Here is a 23,535-nt window from a genome sequence, read left to right as displayed (position 1 = left end):
CCTGGCGGTCTGATCCTCGGCTGCAGAAGCTGGCTCTTGGGACGTGGAACGTCACTTCTCTGGTGGGGAAGGAACAGGCGCCAGTGTGCGAGGCTGAGAGGTTCTGGGTAGAACCTCTCAGCTTGAAGTAGCTGAGAGGTTACTCGAAAGGGTAGCCTCCTTCCGCCTACGGGTGGGGGTAAGAGTTCTGACTGTTGTATGTGCTTATGGGCCGAACAACAGTTCAGATTACCCACCCTTCTTGGAGTCCTTAGAGGGGGTACTGGAGAGTGCCCCTCCTGGGGACTCCCTTGTTCTGCTGGGGGACTTCAACGCTCACGTGGGCAATGACGGTGAGACCTGGAGGGGCGTGGTTGGGAGGAACAGCCCCCCCAATCTGAACTTGAGTGGTGTTCTGTTATTGGACTTCTGTGCTCGTCACGGATTGTCCATCATGAACACCATGTTAAAGCATAAGGGTGTCCATATGTGCACTTGGCACCAGGACACCCTAGGCCGCAGGTTGGATGATCGATTTTGTCGTTGTTTCATCGGATCTGCGGCCGTATGTCTTGGACACTCGGGTGAAGAGAGGTGCGGAGCTGTCCACTGACCACTACCTGGTGGTGAGTTGGCTCCGGTGGTGGGGGAGGAAGCCGGTCAGATCTGGCAGGCCCAAACGTGTAGTGAGGGTCTGCTGGGAACGTCTGGCGGAGTCCCCTGTGAGACGGAGCTTTAACTCTCATCTCTGGCAGAACTTCGAACACGTTCCGGGGGAGGTAGGGGACATTGAGTCTGAGTGGACCATGTTCCGTGCCTCAATTGCCGAGGCGGCTTATCGGAGCTGTGGCCGCAAAGGTTGTTGGTGCCTGTCGCAGCGGCAACCCTCGAACCCGTTGGTGGACGCCTTCGGTGAGCGATGCTGTCAAGGAGTCCTATCGGGCCTTTTTGGCCTGTGGGACTCCAGAAGCAGCTGATGGGTACTGGCGGGTGAAGTGGCATGTGGCTCAGGTGGTCGCTGAGGCAAAAACTTGGGCATGGGAGGAGTTTGGAGAGGCCATGGAGAAAGACTTCCGTACGGCTTCGAGGCGATTCTGGTCCACCATCCGGCGTCTCAGGAGGGGGAAGCAGTGCAGCACCAACACTGTTTATAGTGGGGGCGGTGTGCTGCTGACCCCGTCCCATCAACTCGGGCCGTGGGCCGTTGGGCGGAATACTTCGAAGACCTCCTCAATCCCACCAACATGCCTTCTGTTGAGGAAGCTGAGCCTGGGGACTCTGGGTCGGGCTCTCCAATCTGGGGACGAGGTCGCCGAGGTGGTCAAAAAGCTCCTCGGTGGCAGGGCCCCGGAGGTGGATGAGATCCGCCCGGAGTTCCTTAAGGCTCTGGATGTTGTAGGGTTGTGTTGGCTCACGCGTCTCTGCAATATCGCATGGACATCGGGGGCAGTTCCCCTGGATTGGCAGACTGGGGTGGTGGTCCCCCTGTTCAAAAAGGGGGACTGGAGGGTGTGCTCCAATTACAGAGGGGTCACACTCTTAAGCCTCCCTGGTAAGGTCTATTCAGGGGTTCTGGAGAGGAGGGTCCGTCGGATAGTCGAACCACGGATTCAGGAAGAGCAGTGTGGTTTTCGTCCTGGTCGTGGAACACTGGACCAGCTCTACACCCTCAGCAGGGTCCTGGAGGGTTCTCTGTTGCCACTGATCAGAGGCAAACAATCTACATAAGTTACTTTTAATGGTTTTGATAACCTCATCAGAATAATGTTTCTGGTTGTCGGCAGCAGTGATACTGAACCAAAGAGGTGAAATTTTATCCTGTAAACCTCAAGAGGTTTACTAATGTCCCCTTCTGGCCACCACAGAAACCTCAGAAAGTCCCTGTCCTTTTCATCAACATAAACTTGATAAAACATTGCCTCAATGTCTGCCATAACAGTGATTGCTTCTTGGCGAAACCTTAACAGTACCCCAATCAGGGTGTTTGTTAAATCAGGACCTTGGAGATGTTTCTTGTTCAGAGAGGTTCCTTGAAATGAGGATGTGCAGTCAAACACCACCCTCAGTATGTTCTTTCGCTTATGGTAAACGCCATGATGCGGAATGTGCCAGACATGTCCATTCTCCCTAGTGACTTTGGTGCTGCTTGGCTGAAATATGTGGAATTTAGAGCCAAATGAATGGCAATGGCTTGCTATATTGTGTGGGCATGGGGAAGTCACCTTCCAGTGTAAACTTGTTGAGCTTTAAAGCAAGTAAGACCAATTTTTCTGGTATCTGCCTCAGTATCATCTTGATTAGATCAAGGGAGTCAGAAATGGAACTTTCAAAGGAAAAAAACAGACTTCTTGTTCTGATAGGGTGTGCATTTATGTCATCATATGACCAAATAGTATCATTTGGCATACCACATGGATCACTCATTGTTTGGTATAAATCAGTCTTTCTTTAAGAAAGTTATAGATTTTCCAAATTTATGGTATGAAGCTCAAAGTTAAGGCCTGGCCATGCCCCTTTAACATCCACAAAAACAAAAAAAAATTGATAATCATTACTCCCCAACACCTTAATGCAGTGGTTCTTAACCTTTTTTGAGGTACCAAATCCATCAAATTCATATGCGCACTCGCTGAACCCTTATGTAGTGATAAACAAAATTATTTTTTTCAAAATTCAAGACATGGGGGGTGACCCAATTAGAGTCTATTTGGGTCACCCCAAGATCACTAAGTCTTCTTCAAAGGTAGAGTCTCTGATAACAGTTCTTCAAAATATAGTCAGTGTTTTCAGTTGAGCTGACTGTCCAGGAACGACCCAAGGTATTTAAAATTTGCCACAATTTCAACAGGTTGACCATCGAGAGAAACTGGATCCACTTTAAGGTCTTGTTTAGATCAAATAATTAGCTCTACATTCTTAAGAGAATGAAAAATTAATAATAAATAAAGACTTTGCAGTATTCTGATTTAGTAATGTAATCCTTCTAGTGCAGGCTCCCAATCTGCCTCTGCGCGAAAGAACGCACACCTTTAATATGTCCTCAGACGCAGGCGGAGTGTCAGGGTCAGACATTGTTAATGATCACACAATCCCTTCACTTTCAAATAAGTTCATCCATAAACATCCTTTTTTGTTGCAATTCTTTTCCAAAATCCACAACTTTGCTTTCTGTGGCGATTGATTGTTTCTCTGCAGCGCAGCTGCACTTTCATTCATAAACTCAATCAGCTGATTTTACTCACTGCCCGCTGGCTGCTTTCTTTGTTCTTCTGTGAGTGATCGGCTGGATCCCACAACTTTGTGCTTTTCTTCAAGTCGTTGGTGAAGGTTTTTGTACTTGTTATGGCCACTCTTGCATCACAAAGGTCCAGAAAACAAAAATACCAGAGTAGTCCCTCAGGAGGAGGTTTTCGACTCATTCAAAAACAATAAAAAGCACTTGGGGAGACTTTTCCTGTTTCAAAGGAGTTTCTTTTGCTTATAAAAATAACAAAAAATAATCTCTGAGTTGACTTAAAATAAAACGTTAATTTGCGGTACAAAAACAATTTCACTCCTCACTCCTTCACCCAATAATCAGATCAGCTCCAACAGCTGCTTCTGCCTGTTAATCACTGCAGGAGGCTGACTGAGTAATTATGTTACCACCCCCATGCCACTAGAGGCAGTAGCAACCCCGAAAAGAATTTGGTACAGAATTTGGTAAAAACTGTGAGCTTTGCTGAAGTAAGAAAAGACACAAGTTCAAATTCATGCTGAGAAGTGGAGCTTCTTCAATCAGTGCGGCAGAGGCTCCACTGAACCCCTGAGACCGACTGATCAAACCCCTGGGGTTCGAATGAACTCACGTTAAGAACCACTGCCTTAATGTCATATTGACCAAATTTGAAGATAGCTCAGAATCTGTAGGAGTTTGTTGAAGTTCGACATGTATGAAAAGTCAAAAATGCCAAAAAATTTGACCCAAAATGGCAACATTTCCTCCAAAAGGCTTTTTTTCTTGTTTCAGTGGGTCCTACCGATGTACCAAATTTCAGCTCTTTACTATTTGCCAGTTAACTTGAGTTTCAATAGTGTGTGTGCGCTTAGCTTCTCAAAGCTAAGAGCGCAGCTTTGAGCTAAGCTGCTTATTTAATATTTATAATAATAAATAATAAATTTATTTATTACAATAAATTTATTATTATTTATTGTAATAAATTTTATTTAATTTATTGCAATAAATTAAATAAAAAAGTAAATACTGGTAAACTTCACTTTAAATTGCAATAAAATAAATTAAATGAAAAATACTCCATTAATCCCACAATGTAAAAAAATAAGTTAAAAATATTACATTTTTACAGTTAAAGTTTAATTTCACCGATAAATTGCAAAACCTCTGACCGACCAATAGAGGGAGCTAGAGAGTGAGCAGATGGTGACGCACTGTTCCGGAACACCTAGCCTAATGGGGACTGCAATAATCTGTGTGACCACTAGGGGCGGTTCCCTTATACACACACACACATTTTGTCTTGGAATGGAATTCGTGGGGACTTCCTGGAAAACTTCACCAGGCATGTTTATACACCATTTTCTACTTGAAAATGGGGTTGTGCCGGTGGGGACCTCAAATTTGGTCCCCACGTGTCATCAGGTCCCCACGTGTATGCACAGAGTCAGGCTGAAGTCCCCACGCGGCAGGTAAAACAAGTACACACACACTCTCACACACACACACACACACACACACACACACACACACACACAGGAGTGAATTCACAAAGCGGTCATGTTTCTGCTACGTGGCGACACATACTCTCTGAGGATCGACATCAAAGCGAACTGTCAAAATCCTTTTTCTTTGAATTAATTTGACCAGCGTCCTTCAAGGAAGTGTGCAGAGATAAACCAAAAGAAACACGATTTATTTATCATTTATCTAGTAGGTCATGAGGTCAGCCTCCTTCTTTTTGTTTCTGCGTTAATACACCAGGGTTTATTTTGTTTACAGTCACTTTGATAACAAAAAATGTAAATTTAAAATTCCTGTGTTAGCTATTTGGTGATTGAACCAGTTCTTCAATTTTGTTTGTGTGATATTTTTTGGTGAAAATGAGAAAACAGCCTTTTATCAACGAAAAACCCATTAGATGGCAATATTACCTTTTGAAGATAACTTGGAAATACTAGAGTTATCCAAAAGAAAAAGATAAAACTTCAGCTTACAAAACCTTATATTGTAGCAGAAAGACAGAAGTAAATATATAATTGGATTAAGGAATGTTGAAGCATTGAACCACTAGGGGGCTCTGTAACATCCGAAGGAAACAAAACAATCATAAAAGTAACGGTACATGGCAATCAGGATTCAGTGCTTACTTCTGTTTTAACCTCATTCACACAATTAAAAGAAAACAACTTGTACATTTTTAAAAAATGGACAAACTAAAAAAAAGTACATTTTACATTTTTTGTCAATTTTTTTTTTTTTTTTTTGTCAAATTCGTCTGTCCAAAAATTTTGAATGGATAAATTATGCAACAATATAAGTACGACAAAATGATTTGGGTTGTTTTGGACATTTTTTAATACGACTGCTAGCTATTGAGAACAAAAAAGGTCTAAATTGTTCTGAATTTGTTTAAATTTAGACAATTTGATTAGATTATTTCACTTATGACATGGGAAAATATCTTGTTATAACTTAATTTTTATATATTTTTTATTTATGTATTTTGAATATGCAAATAATACGTTCTCACAATAGCAAATAAAAATTGAAGGAAGCACAATAAGTAAAGAGTAACTAAAAAATATTGTCCAGAAATATTCTGGACAATATTTCTGGATTATTGTCCAGAGATAATCTGCCAGTGGGATTATTACTTTATTTAAAATCAATATTAAGGAATTAATTACTTAAAGCAAACTCTCATATCTTGTTGAAAAGCTGCTTATAAGTTAATTTGGTCTTTTTTCTAGTGTATTTTCACTACAAACTTCCTTGGTAACATTTTGTATTTTTGCTGTAAACCCAACATATGAATGGTTTTTCTTTCAGGTAAAGATTTCTAACACAAGAACACACTTACCTATAATAACCTACAGCCAGAAAATGACATTTTGTTCCTTTTTCACAACATCAAACATTGCCAGACAAACGGAGATCAGACTGTCGATTCATCTTTTCTATTAAAACAGATCAATTCCCTCCTCTTTCTTCTTCTTCTCCATTTACTGACATTTCCTGCAACATTTAAACCTCAAAGTTGCCTGGCAGTATGGGGGGCCAGTAATTGCTTCCGCCTTGGCGTGAAGGTTAGCTTTCCCTGTTTGTTGGTAAGCAACCCATGACTTTTACAAACTAATAGGTTCTGCTCAGACGGAAGAAGTGATTGAACCGGTGATTTATTGTTGTCTTAATTCTTTGTTGACTTTGAAATCATGTTCTGTTTCTACACCTTGAACACACAAACCTGCACGCAGGGGGGCTGAGTGTTGGATTCAGCAGCTGGATAATTCCCTGCAGCATTTCACACACCCAGCTAATCACAACAATACAGTTTGATTAGCTGGGGATTTAAAGGAACGTGTAGCTGGCAGTGCTCTGATTCCAGCAGCTATTAACAGGCGCTGAGGAACGCCTCTCCGTCTGCGTGCATGTCAATTATAAAAAATGTGATTACAGCTTTGGAGACGTGGACGGATTTGTGTTATCCCCAGCATTCCTCCTCCTCTCTCTCTCTTTCTCTCTCTCTCTCTCTTCTGCAAACAAACTCACAAATATGTTGAACAGAAGCAAACAAAACATTTAGAGGAAACGTTTATTTTCAGCTTATTGACGTGTTTAATGCCTCCTAATGTAAAGTTTATTCTCATCTCGCATGGCAAAAACACAAATCTTACCAGTTATTGTTGGTCTAGTGTCTAGTGCAAATATCTTAGTACACTTGAAATAAGACAAAACTAACTTACAAGTGACTTTTCATTAAGTTATAGAAGCTTTTTTTAAGTAAATCATTCCTTAATATTAATAAAAAAGTACTAGTTTCACTTATAACAGGAGGAAAGTGTCTTATCTTATTTTTTTGTCACTAATATTGAGGGATTATTTACTTAAAACAAGCTACTATATCTTGTTGAAAAGTTACTAGTAAGTTAGTTTTGTCTTATTTCAAATTTATTAAAAATATTTTCACAAGAAACTTGACCAAAATTACAAAGGAAAATTTTTGTGTTGTCATAAATACCATTCATTCAAGCATTTTAATGACTTATTTAACATTATTTTATTGTGAAATGATTATATTATATGTAGCAAACAACTTTCCAAGTTGTTTATATTTTGTTTACTCCATCACTGTTTGTGTCTCTGGTGGACCTGCTGCCTTTTTGTTTGAATTTCCACACAAACAAAAACTTTTTACATTAAAATACAATAATAAAAAAAAAAATCACTTTATGGTTGATTTATTTTTTTTTGACTTGTTTTACTTAAAAAGTAAAACATCTTAAGAAAAAAGCTACCACTCGTTTATGTTTGCTACGACCAAGTTTAAAAATAAAAAAGCTTTTCATTTAAACAAACATTCATGTTTATGATTGATTTTAACCTTTTATTTTACTTTTATAAGCAATTTCACCCATAAAGAACACAAGTTGAAGACATTTTTGTAATAAAATGATGAACTGAGAACAAAACAAGTAATGAACGATATAGCAGAAGGCCTGTCACGATTAACACATTTTGCTGAGCGATTGTCTAAAAAATTATTGTGATAAACGATAATATTGTTTCAAGACCTTTTGACACTGATTTAATGGAAATTATGTAATAATGCATGTGATTCCCGCCATAAGTAGATACACTTTATTTTCAAAAGAACACATAACACTGGAACTAATAAATAAAACCAAAAACAAAAATAAAATAGATTCTCAGCCTCCATTAATAAAAAACGTACTTGAATAAAAACTAAACAACATAAAGCCAAAGTGGAAATAAATACGGCATTCAGCCAAAAGAGTGCAGATTATGAAGTCTGTATACTGTATTTCCCTTCAGTAATCACTAGATTTAAATAGAGAAGACGGGCACATCCGACTACCTAATGCAGTAGTTCACACTACACGATTTTTTGCCCCCATTTTCCCCTTACGACAATCTTAGATCGTTGGCTGATCTAAGATTGCCGCTGGTGATTTCGTAACCGATCATCTTGCAGTGTGATTTAGATCGTCGTGGCCGCTCCTGGGAGCTTAACGCTGAATGTGACAGGTAGCCAATCAGAAAGCGGGGATTCTCCTCCTGCTTTAAATTACAGAGGGGAATCCCAAACAGCTGACACGGCGCAACCCGAAGTCCAGCGGACATCGGAGATGATATGTGGAAACAACATTAATGTTTGTTCAACATTTCGTGCAAAGAATATAGAAATGACAAGGGGAGGAGTTGGCGCCAAATTGCTACCGCAGTTGATAAACCCGGTAACTTTTCAGCTGTTCTTCGTTAACGTGACATAAATAGGTTATAATGATTTTCATTCAGTCAGGATTTTACGCTGACTCTAGCCACATGCATCACAGGTAGATTCTAGTAAAGCACTGATTAATGCCTGGTTAACTGGACTTGTAGCCATTATTTTGTGCCCATGTGGCTGGACACCACATGGCACGACGAACCCGATCGAACCGTTATATCTAGGATTTCTGTCAGCTAATGTGTCTCAGGTTTTGAAAATGGGCCGACAACTCGTGTAGTGTGCGCTGGACATTACACTAAGGAAATGAGGAAGGGAGGGTCAGTGGAGAGCACCGGAGTTGAGCCTTTTTTCATTCAGTGTCATCAACAGAAAGAAAAAAAGGCAGGAAGAGACGATAAAGCCGATAATTAAAATGAGGTCGATAGGTTTAATTTATCATGCGATTAATTGATTTATCGTTTATCACGACAGGCCTAAGTAGAAGATTTATTTATGATAAATTGAACATGTCAAAGTTTAGCACTTTTGTCATTTCTATGCATATTTTTAATTGGTTTTAAAGGACAGCACATTTCTAGGTTATTGAAACAACAACTGAGTCACAGTTTAACACATCTAACAGATACAGAAAGACAAACAGGTGTCTGTTTTCAGATTAACTTTAAAGGAGCGTATTGGTTGTTTTATCTTTGGTGTCTGTCATGGCGGAGTTCTGGAGAGCGTGACGTCATGTGCAAAGGGTCAGTAATGGTAACTTGTCAGGCAGCTCTCGCCGTAGTCTAAAGCCAAGTTCATTAATGTTTAATCCCAACAAGAATGATGTATAGATGTAAAAGCCGCAGAGAGAACAGAGAACTGGTGGTGATCAGCAGCCTCTTGTTTTTTTTTTTTTTCCTCTTTCTTTGAGTCCCTGATCCTTTTCCCCTTGTTTTGATTTATTTTGGTCTCTGTTTCATGCTGTTCCTCTTTGGCACACCATAATTCAGCTTCTCCAAGGCAAGCTTTGCTTTTGTTTTTAGTAAATTAGCACAAAATCTGCGGCGTGCGCACACATCTACACAGAACGTGGCGTGGCTTTAAAGCCACAGATGGCCTGTCAGAGGGGAGTGTATGGGTATTTTCAAACCATGATGGGAAAACGTAGAGAGAAAGAAAGAAAGGTGTGTGTGTGTATGTGTGTGTTTGGCTTTAGAGGTCTATGAATAGCGACAGTGAGGAAAAGGCTGTAATTCAGTTCTCCGGCTGCAGCCATCAGCACAAACACAGGGTGAGAAGAATGGAGCCTTGTTGGAGAGGCTTTCTATTACACAATCTGCTGCAAGGAGCCCTGCAAGGCATCACACACTATGTGGATGGAGTGCATGATGCTGTTCGCTTCTCTGGAAGAGTCGGAGATGATGAGCGGCGCTGTGAGTGTCGCTTAGAGGAGTGAGCATCTTACATCGTCGGCCACCTGGTTGGCTTTGGCAAGAAATCGTCTGATTGCTCCGCCACTCTTTCTCTGCAAAGGGATCTAAAGTTCCTTTAGTATGTGGCAATCAGATGTTTAGTTGTGAGCAGCTTTGGAGTGGTCCGGATGTAATTGGTGCTCACACCAGCAGTGGATTGGTGTAATTCAAGGGTGCCAAACTCATTTTCGTTTTGGGTCAAATCAAGGTCATGAAAGCTCTTAAAGGGCTGGTTGTGCCTGAATGTATTGATAAAACCTGTCCACAAACTGCTAAAATATCAATTAATTCTTAATATTAAATATTATTGAACATCTTTTCAGTCCCTCCATGATTTCATGATTCTTTTTGTGATTTTTTGCAATAAAAATCAACGTTTTTGTGGCATTAATTTCGAAATATTTGCTCTTATTAATGATATTAAATGGGACTTTTTATTACTCGCTGAATAGATCCTGGACTATAATCAGACATCATTTAAGGCCGATGCAGCTGTTTAGTACAAGTAACAAAGTTTTTGACAGTATTTGAGAAAAATCTTAAACAATAAACTTTCCAATTATTAGCGCTAAAATGTGCAGGGATTAGTTGATTTTCTGTGAATTTCGACAATAATTCTCAAGAAACTGGAGGGACTGATTGATGTAATTTAGCAGTAAACGGATAAAAACTGCATTGATTTGATTGATAAAATATTTAAGCACATTTTGTTTAGTAACAAAAAAGTTGTTATCCGTTTATGTTTATAATATTGTCTTTTTAGATAATCTATAAGTCAAACTATTGTCTTTTTCATCAACATTAATGAAAACAAGCTGCTGAAAAGTTACTATTAAGCTATTTTTGTCTCATTTCAAGTGTATGAAAATATTTTCGCTAGAAACCAAACCAACAATGATTGGTAAGATTTGCTTTTAGTCGTGAGCGTAATTCAATCAGTCATTTTTCATTTTTTTAATTTACTCAGTCACTGTTTGTGGATCTGATGGTTCTGCTGCCTTTTTCTTTGAATTTCAACAAAATAAACTTTTTACATTACTTCAATTACATCATATATGGTTGATTTTTGACTTAAAAACATTTTAAGAAAAAGAAACTACCACTCATTCATGTTCATGAGATGATTATCCAAAGAAGGATTCTTCATAAAATCAACGCCATCCTCTTCATGAAACTGTCTTGACCAAACAGAGCATCTTCAGTCAGAGGCTTCTTCAGGTTTGTTGGAATGCAGACTGCTACAGGAGATCATTTTGTCTACACTAACTCTTTGAAGAATCTGAATTATTGAGCTACAACAACATTTCATTTCCCTGTGGGATCAATGAAGTATTTTTGAATTTGAATCACCTGCTCTGTCAGAAATACCCTGAATTCACCTGGATGACGTTTCGTCTCACTCAGATTGAGATGCAGCGTTGAGCCTCTGCTCCGTCTCTCACCTGGGTGTGAAAGTGAAACAGAAATTACACTCGGCACTGTTAAATATATCCATTAACTCTGCGAACGCACCTGTTCTTCTTCTCTTGATATAAGCGGTTCAGGTGAGGATGTCTTTGCTCCTCCAAGCAGGATTCATGCTAATGTGTTGCTGCTATTAATAGATGCTCCATCTTTCCTCTGAACACCTGACTCACCTCTGTGATGCAGCACGGACTATCACTTCCTTCTCACTCTTCTTTCCTTTTGTCTTGCTCCTCTTCATCACTCTCTCTTACTTATCATTTGCCTCCACATTTCTCTCTGTTTTTCCTCCCCCTGTCCTTTTGCTCTACATTTTATCTCCTCCCTCCTGTCATTGGACGGCCAGACGAAGCGGCGCAGCGCTGCCTGCTAACCAGCGGAGGCCAACACACTCTTGAATGTTTGCGACGCTGATTTCAGAGCGTTTATTCAGCGGGGAGTGTGTTGCAGGAGCAGCTGTTTATCAACCTGTCTCTGCTGGTGTTACTCATGAATCCTCCTCCATTCCCCGTCCCATAACTCAGGTTTCCTCAAACTCACCTTGGCTACTTTCAGCTGCATCACTTTTTTTTTTTTTTTTTATAAATCAGTGCATGTTTGAGTTCATGTCTGCCTCTATTTGCAGCAGCCTAATTAATGTAATCCATCTCACTTAGCTGTGACAAGGCCTCTCCTCTTTTCTTTTTTGCTCATCCGTTTCATTCTCCTTTGTTTTTCAATCTTTTCTCTGCTTTCTTACTTATATCCCAGGTTTTATGCGGCAAAACGGCGCCGCGTATCCGTTATTACCTGAACTCACCTGGGATGAGCGCTGAAGCAGAAAAAGTTAAATTCAGCTAATAAATATTCATGAATCTCCGCCTGAATGTGCTGAGATAAGAAAAATTACGATCTCTCAAAGTATGGAAAGCAGAGTCGACACAAAGTTGAAGAAGAAAGTACACTCTGGAAGATTAAACTAAGAAGACACTCAATTAACCGATCCCAATCGATTAACATCGTTTGTTTTGGCAGTTCAAGTTGGGAAAATAACGGGAACAATCTCAGAGAAGCAACTGCTACATTAATCTGAGAAGGGTTAAGAGGCCATTTACAAACAATTACACGTTATAGTTTGAGGAATTTTTTCCTTTTGCATTCACTGCAAAAACACAAAATCTTAAGTATTTTTGGTCCAGCTTTTCGTGCAAATATCATCGTACACTTGAAATAAGACAAACTAACTTAAAAGGAACTTTTCAGCAATATGTAGAGGCTTGTTTTCAGTTGACCTTTTGACCTTTATTGATGAAAAAGTTCTTGTTTCATTGGCAGATCATTTAACTTATAACACGGGAAAAATATCATGTTAAAAGTGCAATAATCTGCCAGTGGAACTAGTACTTTTTCATCAATATTAAGGAATTATTTACTTAAAACAAGCCTCTAAATCTTCCTAAAAGTCACTTTTTAGGTAGATGCAGATAATTACTACATTTTAGCTTTTAGATTCGGAGACATGTCAGTAGTTCATAGAATAAAAGAACAATGTTCATTTTACTCAAAGATAAACCTATAAAGAGTAAAATCAGAGAAATTGATCATTTTAAGTGGTCTTTTTTTCCCCCAGAGCCGTATATAGCATTTGTATAATATCTTAAGTTAGCATAGTTACCTGATTGTGCTTTAAATGCCTGGAAAATACATGATACTGGCCCTTTAAGAGTGTAAAATTGAAGCAACGTGTACTGTAGAGTTATAGAAATATTTATCTGCAATGTTTTGCTGTATTTACACATTTTATCTGTGGTCTTGTTTCTTTCAGTCAGGCTCCAGTGCAGCTCCTCCACAGGTGGAACCCTCCACTTCCACCTCCTCTTCCTCCACCTCCTCTTCCTCCACTGCCACAAAGGTAGAGGAGAAGAAGCTTTTATCTAAGGACTCCATCCTGTCTCTGTATGGCAGCAGCTCAGTGGGCAGTCAGCCGCAGAGCCAGCCGCAGCCGGCTGCTGCAGGACCAGGTATCAGCCGCCATCCATTTTTAATAACCAGTTGTTATCCAGATTCAGCCAGCTGACTTTTATTGTTTCTCTCTGCAGCCCAAAGCTCCAGCAGAGACACTTTATGCACTTGCATCGAGTTTTACGGGATTTATAACCATTTCCTCTGAACTGTGGCTGCATTTATAGGGGCTCGGTATATGATCTGTTAAACTACGGTTCTTACTGCAAATGGAAGTTGTTGGAATACGAACCCTTTTGGTGTTATATTTGCCTCTAAGCTGCACAACCTCTGCAGGGGTTTATTGTTGCAGACAGGAGCAAATCCCACTTTATCTGTGAGCAGCTACCTATAAGGCCTTACTTTATACCAAATATGGGCGTGTTTTCACCCAAAGCTCCTTCTACATCTAACTGGGATCAGCAGATGAAGCTCCTGTTAATTAATGAACATAGCAGCAGCTCCTAAAGCTGTGATTTTATTTAGTTTGGTTCTTTTTTGCAGAAGCGAACTCACAGAAACCTCAAGGCTTTTTAGCGGGTGTGTCATCCTTCATGGCAGCAGCATTGTGCTAAAATGAAAAATGTTTAATTTGAGGACATTTATATGTTGAGAAAAGAAATTACATATTAAGAAAAATACGTTTTTATTGCATTTATTGGTGCCTTTTTAATATTATGCTTTCAATTTGGTAGATTCGGTTTGTGTCAATCAACTTGATTACTTTTGTGGAGCAAAACAATTTTGTTTGTGCTGCTTTGGCTTTGAAGTTTAACTTGAATGAAAGTTTAAAGGTCATTTTAATTTTGTAAAGTGGGGGGGCTGGTTGACCTTTTGAACTTTCAAGAATATCTTCAAAGACAAAGCAGTACAAACAAAAAAAATTGCTGCACAAACCAGCCCACACATAGTTGAGTTAACTATGAAGAACTTTAAAATGAACAAACAAAAAATTTTGCTGCACAAAAGTAGCACAAATGTTTGAGACCAGTTCCGTTAGATTTGAAGAAGGTGGGGTTTGATTCGCAGCTTTCTCAGCGAGGACGTGTGTGTTTATTCGGTGAAGAAAAGGTGCTGCACGTCTGCACACTGTTGCACTCCAGGAGTGATGCGTGTTGAAAATGAGAGAGGACAGTGGCAGATGAAAGGTCAGCGTGCAGAAATGCTGCCAACTCCAGTCCCTGCTGCATTCAGCGGCGGCGCAGCGCAGCATCGGCGTGAGCAGAGCGCAGCGTCTGCAGATTCATCTCACACTTATTAGATGTGAAGCATCAGCAGCGTTTGTGTTTGTGCTGCGTGGGCGGTGCTCCTACTGTACACACGGCACAAGCAGCAAGCACGGCGGCGGCGGTTTGGAGTCAGCAGATCCAGAGTGGAGGCCATGTTGATTATTGATTATTGAGCTACAATGATGGGGAGATGATTAGGATTGGAAATGGAGATGAAGGGAGTTTAATGATGCTTCATTCTGAATGAGAGGAATGAGACGCTCCACCCATCCATCCATATATCCATACATAAGTTAACCTTAAAAATGTGTTAAAATGTTTGAATTTTACCGTGATCTTAAATAACTGGATCTTTTGTGTTTGTGTCGTTTTGGCCCAGCAGGATTGTACCTGGGCCAGCCTCAGATGCAGTTCAACCCACCGGGTTTCCCTCCAGCGATGGGAGGAAGCGTCCCAACCACGGCCGTGATGGGCGGCGGTCCGCCGATGTCCGGCGTGACGCTGCCGAACGGCGGCTACATGGGAGGGATGCCGGCCAGCCAAGGACAGAACCTCTACAACATGCAGCCGCAGGCACAGTGGAACATGAGCCAGGTAACCCATAAGACATTAATCCAGGTTCCCTCTGTGTTTTGGTGGACTAGAGAGCACACCTTTGCTGTTTTAGTAGTTTAAGTCTCATAAATCCGGTGTCACAGTTTGGCCATGCTTGTCCTAGCAGGTGATGTATGGCCCTGTGTCGTGTTGTCCTCCCTTTTCTCTCAGGACTTACTCTTCACCAACTCCTCCTCCACAGCAGCAGCAGCAGCTCTAATCTGCTGTTTTTAACCTTTATGTGCACAGTTGAAAAGTTACAATCTAATTTTAGTTAATTGACATATAATTTTTTCTACATGGGATTTGCTTGCCAGAGTCTGTAAATCTTTACCTCATCTTGAAAATAGTATGACAGATATTTTTATTAGAAATGTTGTATTATGCAGATGTAGAAAAAACATACCTCTGTTTACATGTCACTGTACGAATGGTAAACAATTATCTTTGAAGTCTTCAAGCTTCCCTTTCACCATAAAAGTCAGTTTTTGCTTTGCCAGCTAGTTTGATCTGTTCGTTTATCTTTCTGGGTTCTTCCAGTGTTGTTTCTACTTTTAAATTGGACAAAATTTATATTTTTTCCAAAGAAAAGGCAGTTTGTGAAGCTGAAATATCTCAAAGCAAAGCTACCTGACATGCTATTGGCTAACTTTTGCAAAGCAGCAAATCCAGAAGCGACATTAATTTTTCTTGTCGCTGATTGGATGCTAAGACAGTTTCCACTCTATGTATTAACGCATATTAAGGTATAATTTGTGCTTGAATTATTAATAAAGTTTAGTTAATAGACTTTTTAGAGGGCGCATCAAGTATTTGCAGATTCCCCCTTCACCACTCAGCTCCTCTAGACTAGTGGCAGCAAAAATTAGCAACACCTGTTGGAACTGCTGAGCTCATCATCGGAGCTACTTCTCAGTGCAACGGCAATAAAAACAGTCATAAACAGCATAAAAGAGAAACGTTGTGATTACGTGATGAAGGCAGAGTGTTGGAAAAAGCAGGAGCTTCTTAAAGAGACAGAAGCCCAATTTCAAGATGTCAAATTACAAAATCAACAATAAATGAAAGTAACAGTTACTCAAATGTTCTATAAAATAATAACCCATAAATGAAACTTGTTTCAACAGAACAAAGATCCCAAACAAATTCAAACTAGTTTTGGACTGAATAAAGCAGGCTAATGTCGTTTATGGCTTTAGTTAGGACTCATTTAACCAAATATTAAATATTGTGCTTTAAATTTTAAAGTTGACTCAAATGAGTTTAAATTCCATAATCAATAACACTCAACTTAATGTAGGAGACAGTAAACGTGAGTAAAGTTGTTAATCAAGGCAGTAATAGCCGTGTGCGACAGTGATAATTTCATAGTTTAATGTTTGTAATGATAATTTAGAAGTGAAATGATGAAGTGTCAGCATGAAGTGAAGGTTTAAATCAGATCCTCGGATGAAGAGCCGGTTTCCGTCCATTCGCTGGAAGCGAACTGTCGGAGCTGGCAGCTGGGGAAGGAAGATAACCCAACACAGACTGACAAAAAGTGGGTTTCAGCAGCTCTTTGTTGCCTGCTGTAATGAGCTGTACGTTTAGTTAGAGCTGTGGAAGCTGTTAAGAAAAAAAAAGACAGAACTTCAGAGAAATAAGGAAGCTCTGGCATTCCTATGAGATTGTTTACCTGGCAGCTTTTCAGTCCACTTTGGACCAGATGTTCAGCAAATCTAGAGTCTGCTGCTGGTAAATAACGCTTCCAATGAAAACCGGAGTACAACAAAACCTTTATTTTGACACCAGCTCTGCCATAAGATGCTTTTCTTGTTGCTTTCTCTCCCCAACCTCACCTTTGTGATGAGACCGCACAGAAACACATATAGCTGTCAAACTAGTTCTCACAGAACTACATGTACAGGTGTGCAGGATGTCAGAGAACACACACACATACACACACACACACACACACACACACACACATACCTACGGTGCTCAGGTGAGCAGATAAGTGAGGCTGCAGCGAGGAACATTTATAATAGATAAGACAGGATAAAAGGTGGATGTTGAATGGGGAGTAGGCATCGGCCGTTTTGAGCGTCTCACACGACGACAACAGTAAATATGTCAGAGTAGCTGCTTCTCCATTACAAATGTGTGAAAATCTGTTTTTTTAATGTTAAAAAAAATTGGGAATTGCAGAGCTTCCATTAAATAAGAAACTGTGAATAAGTTTAAGTCATAAAAAAAATCCACCAACTACTTCCTGTTCATATTCTTCATAGTTTGCGCCAGTGGCAACATCCGGTTGTGACTGTGACTCGTGTGATGCGAAAAAAATTGTCCATTCATTGTTCTGATCTTTACAGAATAACACAAGTAGAGCAAGCTGACGCTGACTGTTAGGTATCCGATTTTTTTTTTTTTTTTTTTTTTTTTTACGGCAGTCTGAATGGCCCTTTCTAATCTTTTCACTCTTCAAAAAATCCAATTTGTTCCACCTTCATATGTGGAATTAAATCAGATATCTGATAGCTTTCAAAGTGTCTGCAGTCTGAACAGTCATGTTGCATTTTATCCGCCTTTTACATCGTTAACGTCAGATATGCGTCATAATTCTGCACATAAACGACGGCTGAAGCAAACCGTTCCTTCGTCTTGCTGCGATCTCCTGGCAACGTCTGCTTTCATTGCTCAGCAACTTTAAAATCCATTCTAACTTCTGTAAGCAGAGAAGTGTAATGTCTGTTTTTCTGAGCCTGGTTGAAATTGAGCTCAATGGAAGAAATCCCAGACAGAAAACTGAAGGGAGATGAGAATCAAACAGAACCATGTAAAAAGCCAAAGCCAATCTATAAATCAGTTTATCTATATTTTTACACTTAACACTGTCACTCATTAGTTTGTTTAGTTAAAATTTTATTAACATTTGCTGCATTTCCATTACAAATATGAGCAAAATTTTGTCTATATTCTGCTAATGTCAAAAATTATTTTATTCAATAAAAATTGACATATTTCTATTGAATAAAATATTTAAATCAAACTTGAATTCATATGTTAAGTCATTAAAAAACAAGCCGCGCCATCATCCTCCAACTACTTCCTGTTGTCTTCTTCTTTGTGGTTTTCGCCAGTAGTAACATCCGGTTGTTGATCATGTGACTCGTGTTTCTGTTGTAGTTTTATGAAATAAACTAATTTCGATACAGCAAAAGAAAACACCTCATCCTGAAATGTTTTGGCAAAAAAAAAAAAAAAAATATAAATTGACATATTTCTATCGAAATGTCAAATTACACAATTTTAGGCTCAATGTAAACACAACTAACGACAGACTTCATTGTAGTTATTATATTCTTAATGATGTATAATGTTAGCAACAGGTTGAATAAAAGGTGTTTTTAATATCATCATATTGAGATATTTCTTACTTGACCCACACCAGCCTAGTCCATATCCACAGGGAAAAGGAGTCGACCTTTACGGTATTGGTGTTTTTAGAACCTGTGTTTGTTCTTAAGGAGTAAAAAAAACTGAATTTCCTCTGGTGTTTTTTTTTTTCTTTTCCTCACTATCACAGCAAATGTCTAGCATGGGTTTGGGTGGCGGAGGACCAGCGGCCGCTGCGCCTGCGACCGGTTGGTCCGCTTCTCCAGCGCCAGCTTCTGGCCAAACCCTCAGCACTCAGCTGTGGAAGTAACCCGGACCGAGTCCAGAGGATGCGGTGGGGTGGTGGGGCAACAGACTGATTTACTCTCCTGTATGCACAACGTTGCTACTAATAATGATTTAACAACTTAAGAAAGATTGGCAGCTGTGTTCCCCTTCTTTCCAAATGTTTCTCCTCTGATCCGTCTCCTTTTGTTGTTATTGTCTGAAAAGAGACACAACAGAGTAACAAGCAGGAAGCTGCTAACGCTAACATAAGCCTTTATCATTACAGAAACGTAGAGTTAGTGAATCGTGGTTCAGTACCTACAGTAGATTTGGATATCTTGTTGTTGGTCTATGCTTCCCGCCTCGCCCTTTCCTCTGTAACGTACATTGAACTCTCTCCTCTCTCTCCTGACTCCCTCTGTTGAGCCAACAGAAGCACACAGCAGATACTTGTCTGAGCAGTACTGCATTTCTATGAAAAATTATAAGAAACTCCTGCATTTTCAAAGAAGAGGGGGAAAAGTCTCAGCTTGATGGGCTTTTCTGTGAGGTTCTACTGCAGGTTTATGCTTTAAATCTCATTTTCCACATACAGTCACAGATTTTAACCATTTCCATTGTAAAATAATTAAAATAAAGCATTCAAGTGAAGCAATATTACAATCACTGCAGGTTCTGTTTGATTATTTAGTGAGCGAATCCTCCTGTGCCCAAATATATCAGTGAACATAAGAGCAACTCAGCAGTTCTTTGATATTGATTTTGATTTTCACTTCAAGAACAAAGTAAAACATTTGCACTTCTTGGAGCTCCTTGCAGCTATAGAGGAAAAACGTTTCCACAATTTAAAACTTAAGAAGGGAAGTAGCATCTCGGTGCTGCTAATGAAAATATGCTTAAAGGTGACCTATTATGCTCTAGGTTTGTGGGCGACACAAATTACATTTTTTGCACAAAATCATTCTTAGATAATGAGATTTTAGTCTGGTTAGTTCTGCCTATGAGCTGTTTTAGGGCGTCTTGTCACTTTAAATTTAAATAAGCTGTTGCTGGCCACAACCTGGAACTGAAATGGCTGCAAACAGATTCGCAATTATACAACCATACAGCTTTATACATCTTTGTACAAAGATACAGCTTTGTATCTTTGTACATCTTTGATTATGCAAAGAAGAATTCTTCATAAAATAAAGAATGTTATGTTCAACCCTGGCCATCCTCTTCATGAGACTGTCCTAAGAAAACAGGGTATCTTCAGGCTTCTTCAGATTTGTTGTAATACAGACAGCTACAGCAAGATCTTTCCTGCCAACGGCATTTAATAACTCTTTGAAGAAACTGAATTAATGAGCTACAGCAACATTTATTTTCCCTTTGGGATCAATAAAGTTTTTCTGAATTGAATTGAAAAACAGAAGTAGAGATTCCTGTTACAGGAAGTGGTTTCTGGTAAACAAACAATAAAACATTTGTCTTTTCCAGCACCAAATGTGGCGGAACTCAGATCGGGGTTGCTAGGTAACGGGCTGGCCTTCACTGGGGTTGCTAGGTAACGAGCAGTGCCTGCTGACTTGTGACGTTACAATCCGGAGGTTTTTGAAACGGTTCATTTTCCAAACACACACACAAAATAAAAAATAATTTATTTCCAAAAACCGGCTCGGTGGTGGTGTTTTTTTTAAACATTTGGATTCTTTTTAGAACCAAATAGAAATACAAAGACATTCAAAATGTGAATTTTGCGTAATATGTCGCCTTTAAAGTTCATGGCAGCGCAGTAAGAAAAGGACATAGTTTAGACAGTAGCCTCTCGCAGATCTGGTTGAGTTCTGTCCAAACGTTTGTTTCAAAGCCTCTGAAACCGATCACTGTTTGTTTTGATAAGGAGACAAATGAGCTTTTAGTCCGTCCCAGGAGACAGCAGGGTCTTTAGCAGGGTCGTAATCTGTGAGAGAGGTGTGTACCTCGTCGCAGACTAAAACTGCTGGTGCTTTAAAACCTCAAAATGTTGATGTTACATTTCAACTGCTGAGCCATCCACGGTTCCTCTAGGTGTTTCAGGTTGCTTCATCTGTGATTTAAAAAAATAAAATAAAATGAGTTTGTTGTTAAAATGAGCCATTTTTCTCCTCCACAATCCTTGCTGAAATCGCAGACCACGGGGCGTATCTCCAGCTGTGTTGTTGTCCTGGTAACTCAGATCCAGCTGAAACTTTTCTGATATTCAGAACCGGTGCGACCCTGCAGCGTTTCGTCCCCAGTAAGCGATCTCTCTGCCATCTTTATTGTGGTGCTTTTTGTCGTGTGTGGTGCAAGAGAAACAGTTTGCTACAAATAAACCTGGATGACCAATCAGAGGCTGAAAAGAAGGACCTGTATGAAACTCTTGGATGGGTCCCGTCATTATCCATTTCTGCCATGCAATAACTGCTGCACTCTATGTGAACATTACAATAAAATTAAAGTCCTCCAGGTTTATTTGTGGTCTGATTAATATTTCTGGTGCCTAAGTGCAGAGAAACGGTGAATTATGTGATCAAAAACAAAGATATAGTGGAAGGATCCTGTATTTATCTCTGTCTGACCTTCAACTCTAGTGCTGAATTGTTTGCTCCTTTTTTGTTCTTTCAAATTTAATGAGGTTCAATTTGAATAAAGACTCTGAAATCCTAAACGTTTTACTGTTTTTATTTTTCTTCCTCATCTTCTCATCTAACTTTTTCAGTCCTAAAGCAGGAAGTTATTGTCAGCTATTCCAAAAATTCAAGTTTTCTGTTTTTAATCTTACTGTGCTTCATGATTGAAAGAAACATTTGACCCGAAATGATCATTTGAGTCATTTGATGGGAAATCCAGAAGAACAGACATGAATTGGAATGAAAGGAACTCACTTTGAGACGATGGAATTGGATAAAAATCCCATTTTTACCGTATAAAACTCAGGGTTCCTTGGGGTGGCAGCTCATTATTTTGTTTTTATTTATGTAGCGCCTGACCTTGGTACATGTTTACTACCCAAACAGGTGGACAATAATACACCGGACAGCTTTCTATAGAAACACATCTGCAGCTATATTGAATCACTAAATGCAGCAATTATGTTGCTTTGCAGAAAGGAAACATTTATGGAAAAACTGAATCTACTGGTTTTATAAAACACCTTAAAAACTGAATCCTAATCGTCATGGGTGTAAGTTTTGGTAATCTATGATAGATTTTTGTTCTTTTTTCCCCACATTTGATCTTCTATGTACCTATAATCAAAACATTTTGGGACATTGTGATAATGCAAATTAAATCTAAGAAAAATCATCATCACGATGTAACTCAGACACAATATAGAGGCTGTAAAAATTGCAGAAACAAAAATAAAATAGACAATACATAACTAATGAAATTAAAGATAAATGTACGGAACTATTTAACTGCCAGATCTAATTAGACAATTCCATTAAAACATGCAGAATATATCAATCCAATGTAGGTTTGGTGATAATGAAGTTATTTTCCACTTTGTTCATCTGTTAACATAATATTGGGTTTATATGTGTGGATATTTTTTTCTGAATTAAAAAAATCTGAGCAAACATCTTCCCTGAGTAGTGATTGCTCATTCTCCAGACGGTGTAACTGAGCGTGTTTTATTAATATGTGCTTTGAAAACAGACAACAGAGTCACATATTATCAATCTGACCTCTTTATATCGCCGTCCAACAGTTAGTTTGACAACACGATGAATCAAAGTGACACGCATGGCACTTCTCAATTCAGCAGCACAATGTTTCACATTTATACGTTTTGTTGTTACATCAGCAGGATGTGAATGGAAGAAAAATGAAAAGTCCAGGATGTCGCAGCTCTTTTTAGACGAGTCCAGTTCTCGCAAAAGCAGCATTCGGATGGACGGCAGAGTCATGAATCATGCAGACCCTCAGAGTTTTTGTCCGCTGTGCGGATCGTCTCCGCCCGTTCTGGGCAGAAAGCAGGTCGCTGTCGCTCGCTCCAAAGCTGAGGGTGTGACGGCGTCACACCTCGATGTCCACGGTGTCTTTTTTGAGCTTGGGCTCGTTGGCGAGGTGTGGTTTCTCTGTGCGAGTGTGCCAAACCAGAACCTGCAGGTGGAAGAAAACAAGGCAATGAGAGTGTTTTAATTACCTGGGAACAATGTTGCCACCTTCCTAAGAGTATTTTTATGGAAAAAAAAAGTGATTTTTGCAACCCCCCGAAATAACCCCTTTTATCTCAGAGATCAGTTTATTTAATTCTGACTTTTTTTCTCAGAATTTTGATTTTTTTTTTCCTCAGAATTCTATTTTCTGACTGCTTTTCCCAGAATTCTGACTATAATCTTAGAATTATGACTTTTCAAAATCAGAACTGTCTTTCTCAAAATTCTGGCTTTTTTTTTTTTTTCAGATTTCTGACTTTAATCCCACAAGATTAAATCAGATTTATGAGGAAAAAGTCAGCGCTTTTTCAATGGCCCTAATCCTCTTGCGTATATTTGAGAAGATATTGTCAGTTCCTGCCTCAGATATCCGACTCACTAACAGATGCCTTGATGTTGAATAATCCTGCCATGTTGGCCCATGATGAGTGTATGAAAACTTTTGACCAGAACCCAACACACCTCTGATAAGAGAATAAAGTGTTTTATGTTTTACATAAATTTCACAGATCTGTCTCTTTGTGTTCAACGAAAAGCTAGAATCTCTCCTTTCCTCTGT

The 23,535-nt window shown here is 39.5% G+C and overlaps 2 protein-coding genes across 2 annotated transcripts in view; one reads left to right on the top strand and one right to left on the bottom strand.

Annotated features, from left to right (window-relative positions):
- The window catches only part of LOC106930920 (stromal membrane-associated protein 1-like), a 90,951-nt gene extending 71,481 nt beyond the window's left edge, over positions 1 to 19,470 (top strand). The window contains exons 9-11 of the mRNA XM_015008777.2: positions 13,164 to 13,359; positions 14,951 to 15,162; positions 18,731 to 19,470. Of these exons, the coding sequence (XP_014864263.2) occupies positions 13,164 to 13,359; positions 14,951 to 15,162; positions 18,731 to 18,850 (528 nt within the window). The 3' untranslated portion in view covers positions 18,851 to 19,470. The remainder of the gene's footprint in view (positions 1 to 13,163; positions 13,360 to 14,950; positions 15,163 to 18,730) is intronic.
- A 2,734-nt stretch (positions 19,471 to 22,204) lies between these two features.
- Positions 22,205 to 23,535, bottom strand: part of b3gat2 (beta-1,3-glucuronyltransferase 2 (glucuronosyltransferase S)) — a 38,855-nt gene continuing 37,524 nt past the window's right edge. The window contains exon 4 of the mRNA XM_088013202.1: positions 22,205 to 22,920. Within this exon, the coding sequence (XP_087869328.1) occupies positions 22,834 to 22,920 (87 nt within the window). The 3' untranslated portion in view covers positions 22,205 to 22,833. The remainder of the gene's footprint in view (positions 22,921 to 23,535) is intronic.

Source organism: Poecilia mexicana, unplaced genomic scaffold (genome assembly GCF_051168715.1).
Source record: "Poecilia mexicana isolate PSO_F unplaced genomic scaffold, ASM5116871v1 scaffold_15, whole genome shotgun sequence".
In the NCBI taxonomy this organism is placed as follows: Eukaryota; Metazoa; Chordata; class Actinopteri; order Cyprinodontiformes; family Poeciliidae; genus Poecilia; species Poecilia mexicana.
The sequence above is the reverse complement of the archived record's forward strand: the minus strand, read 5'-3'. Positions and strand labels throughout refer to the sequence as shown.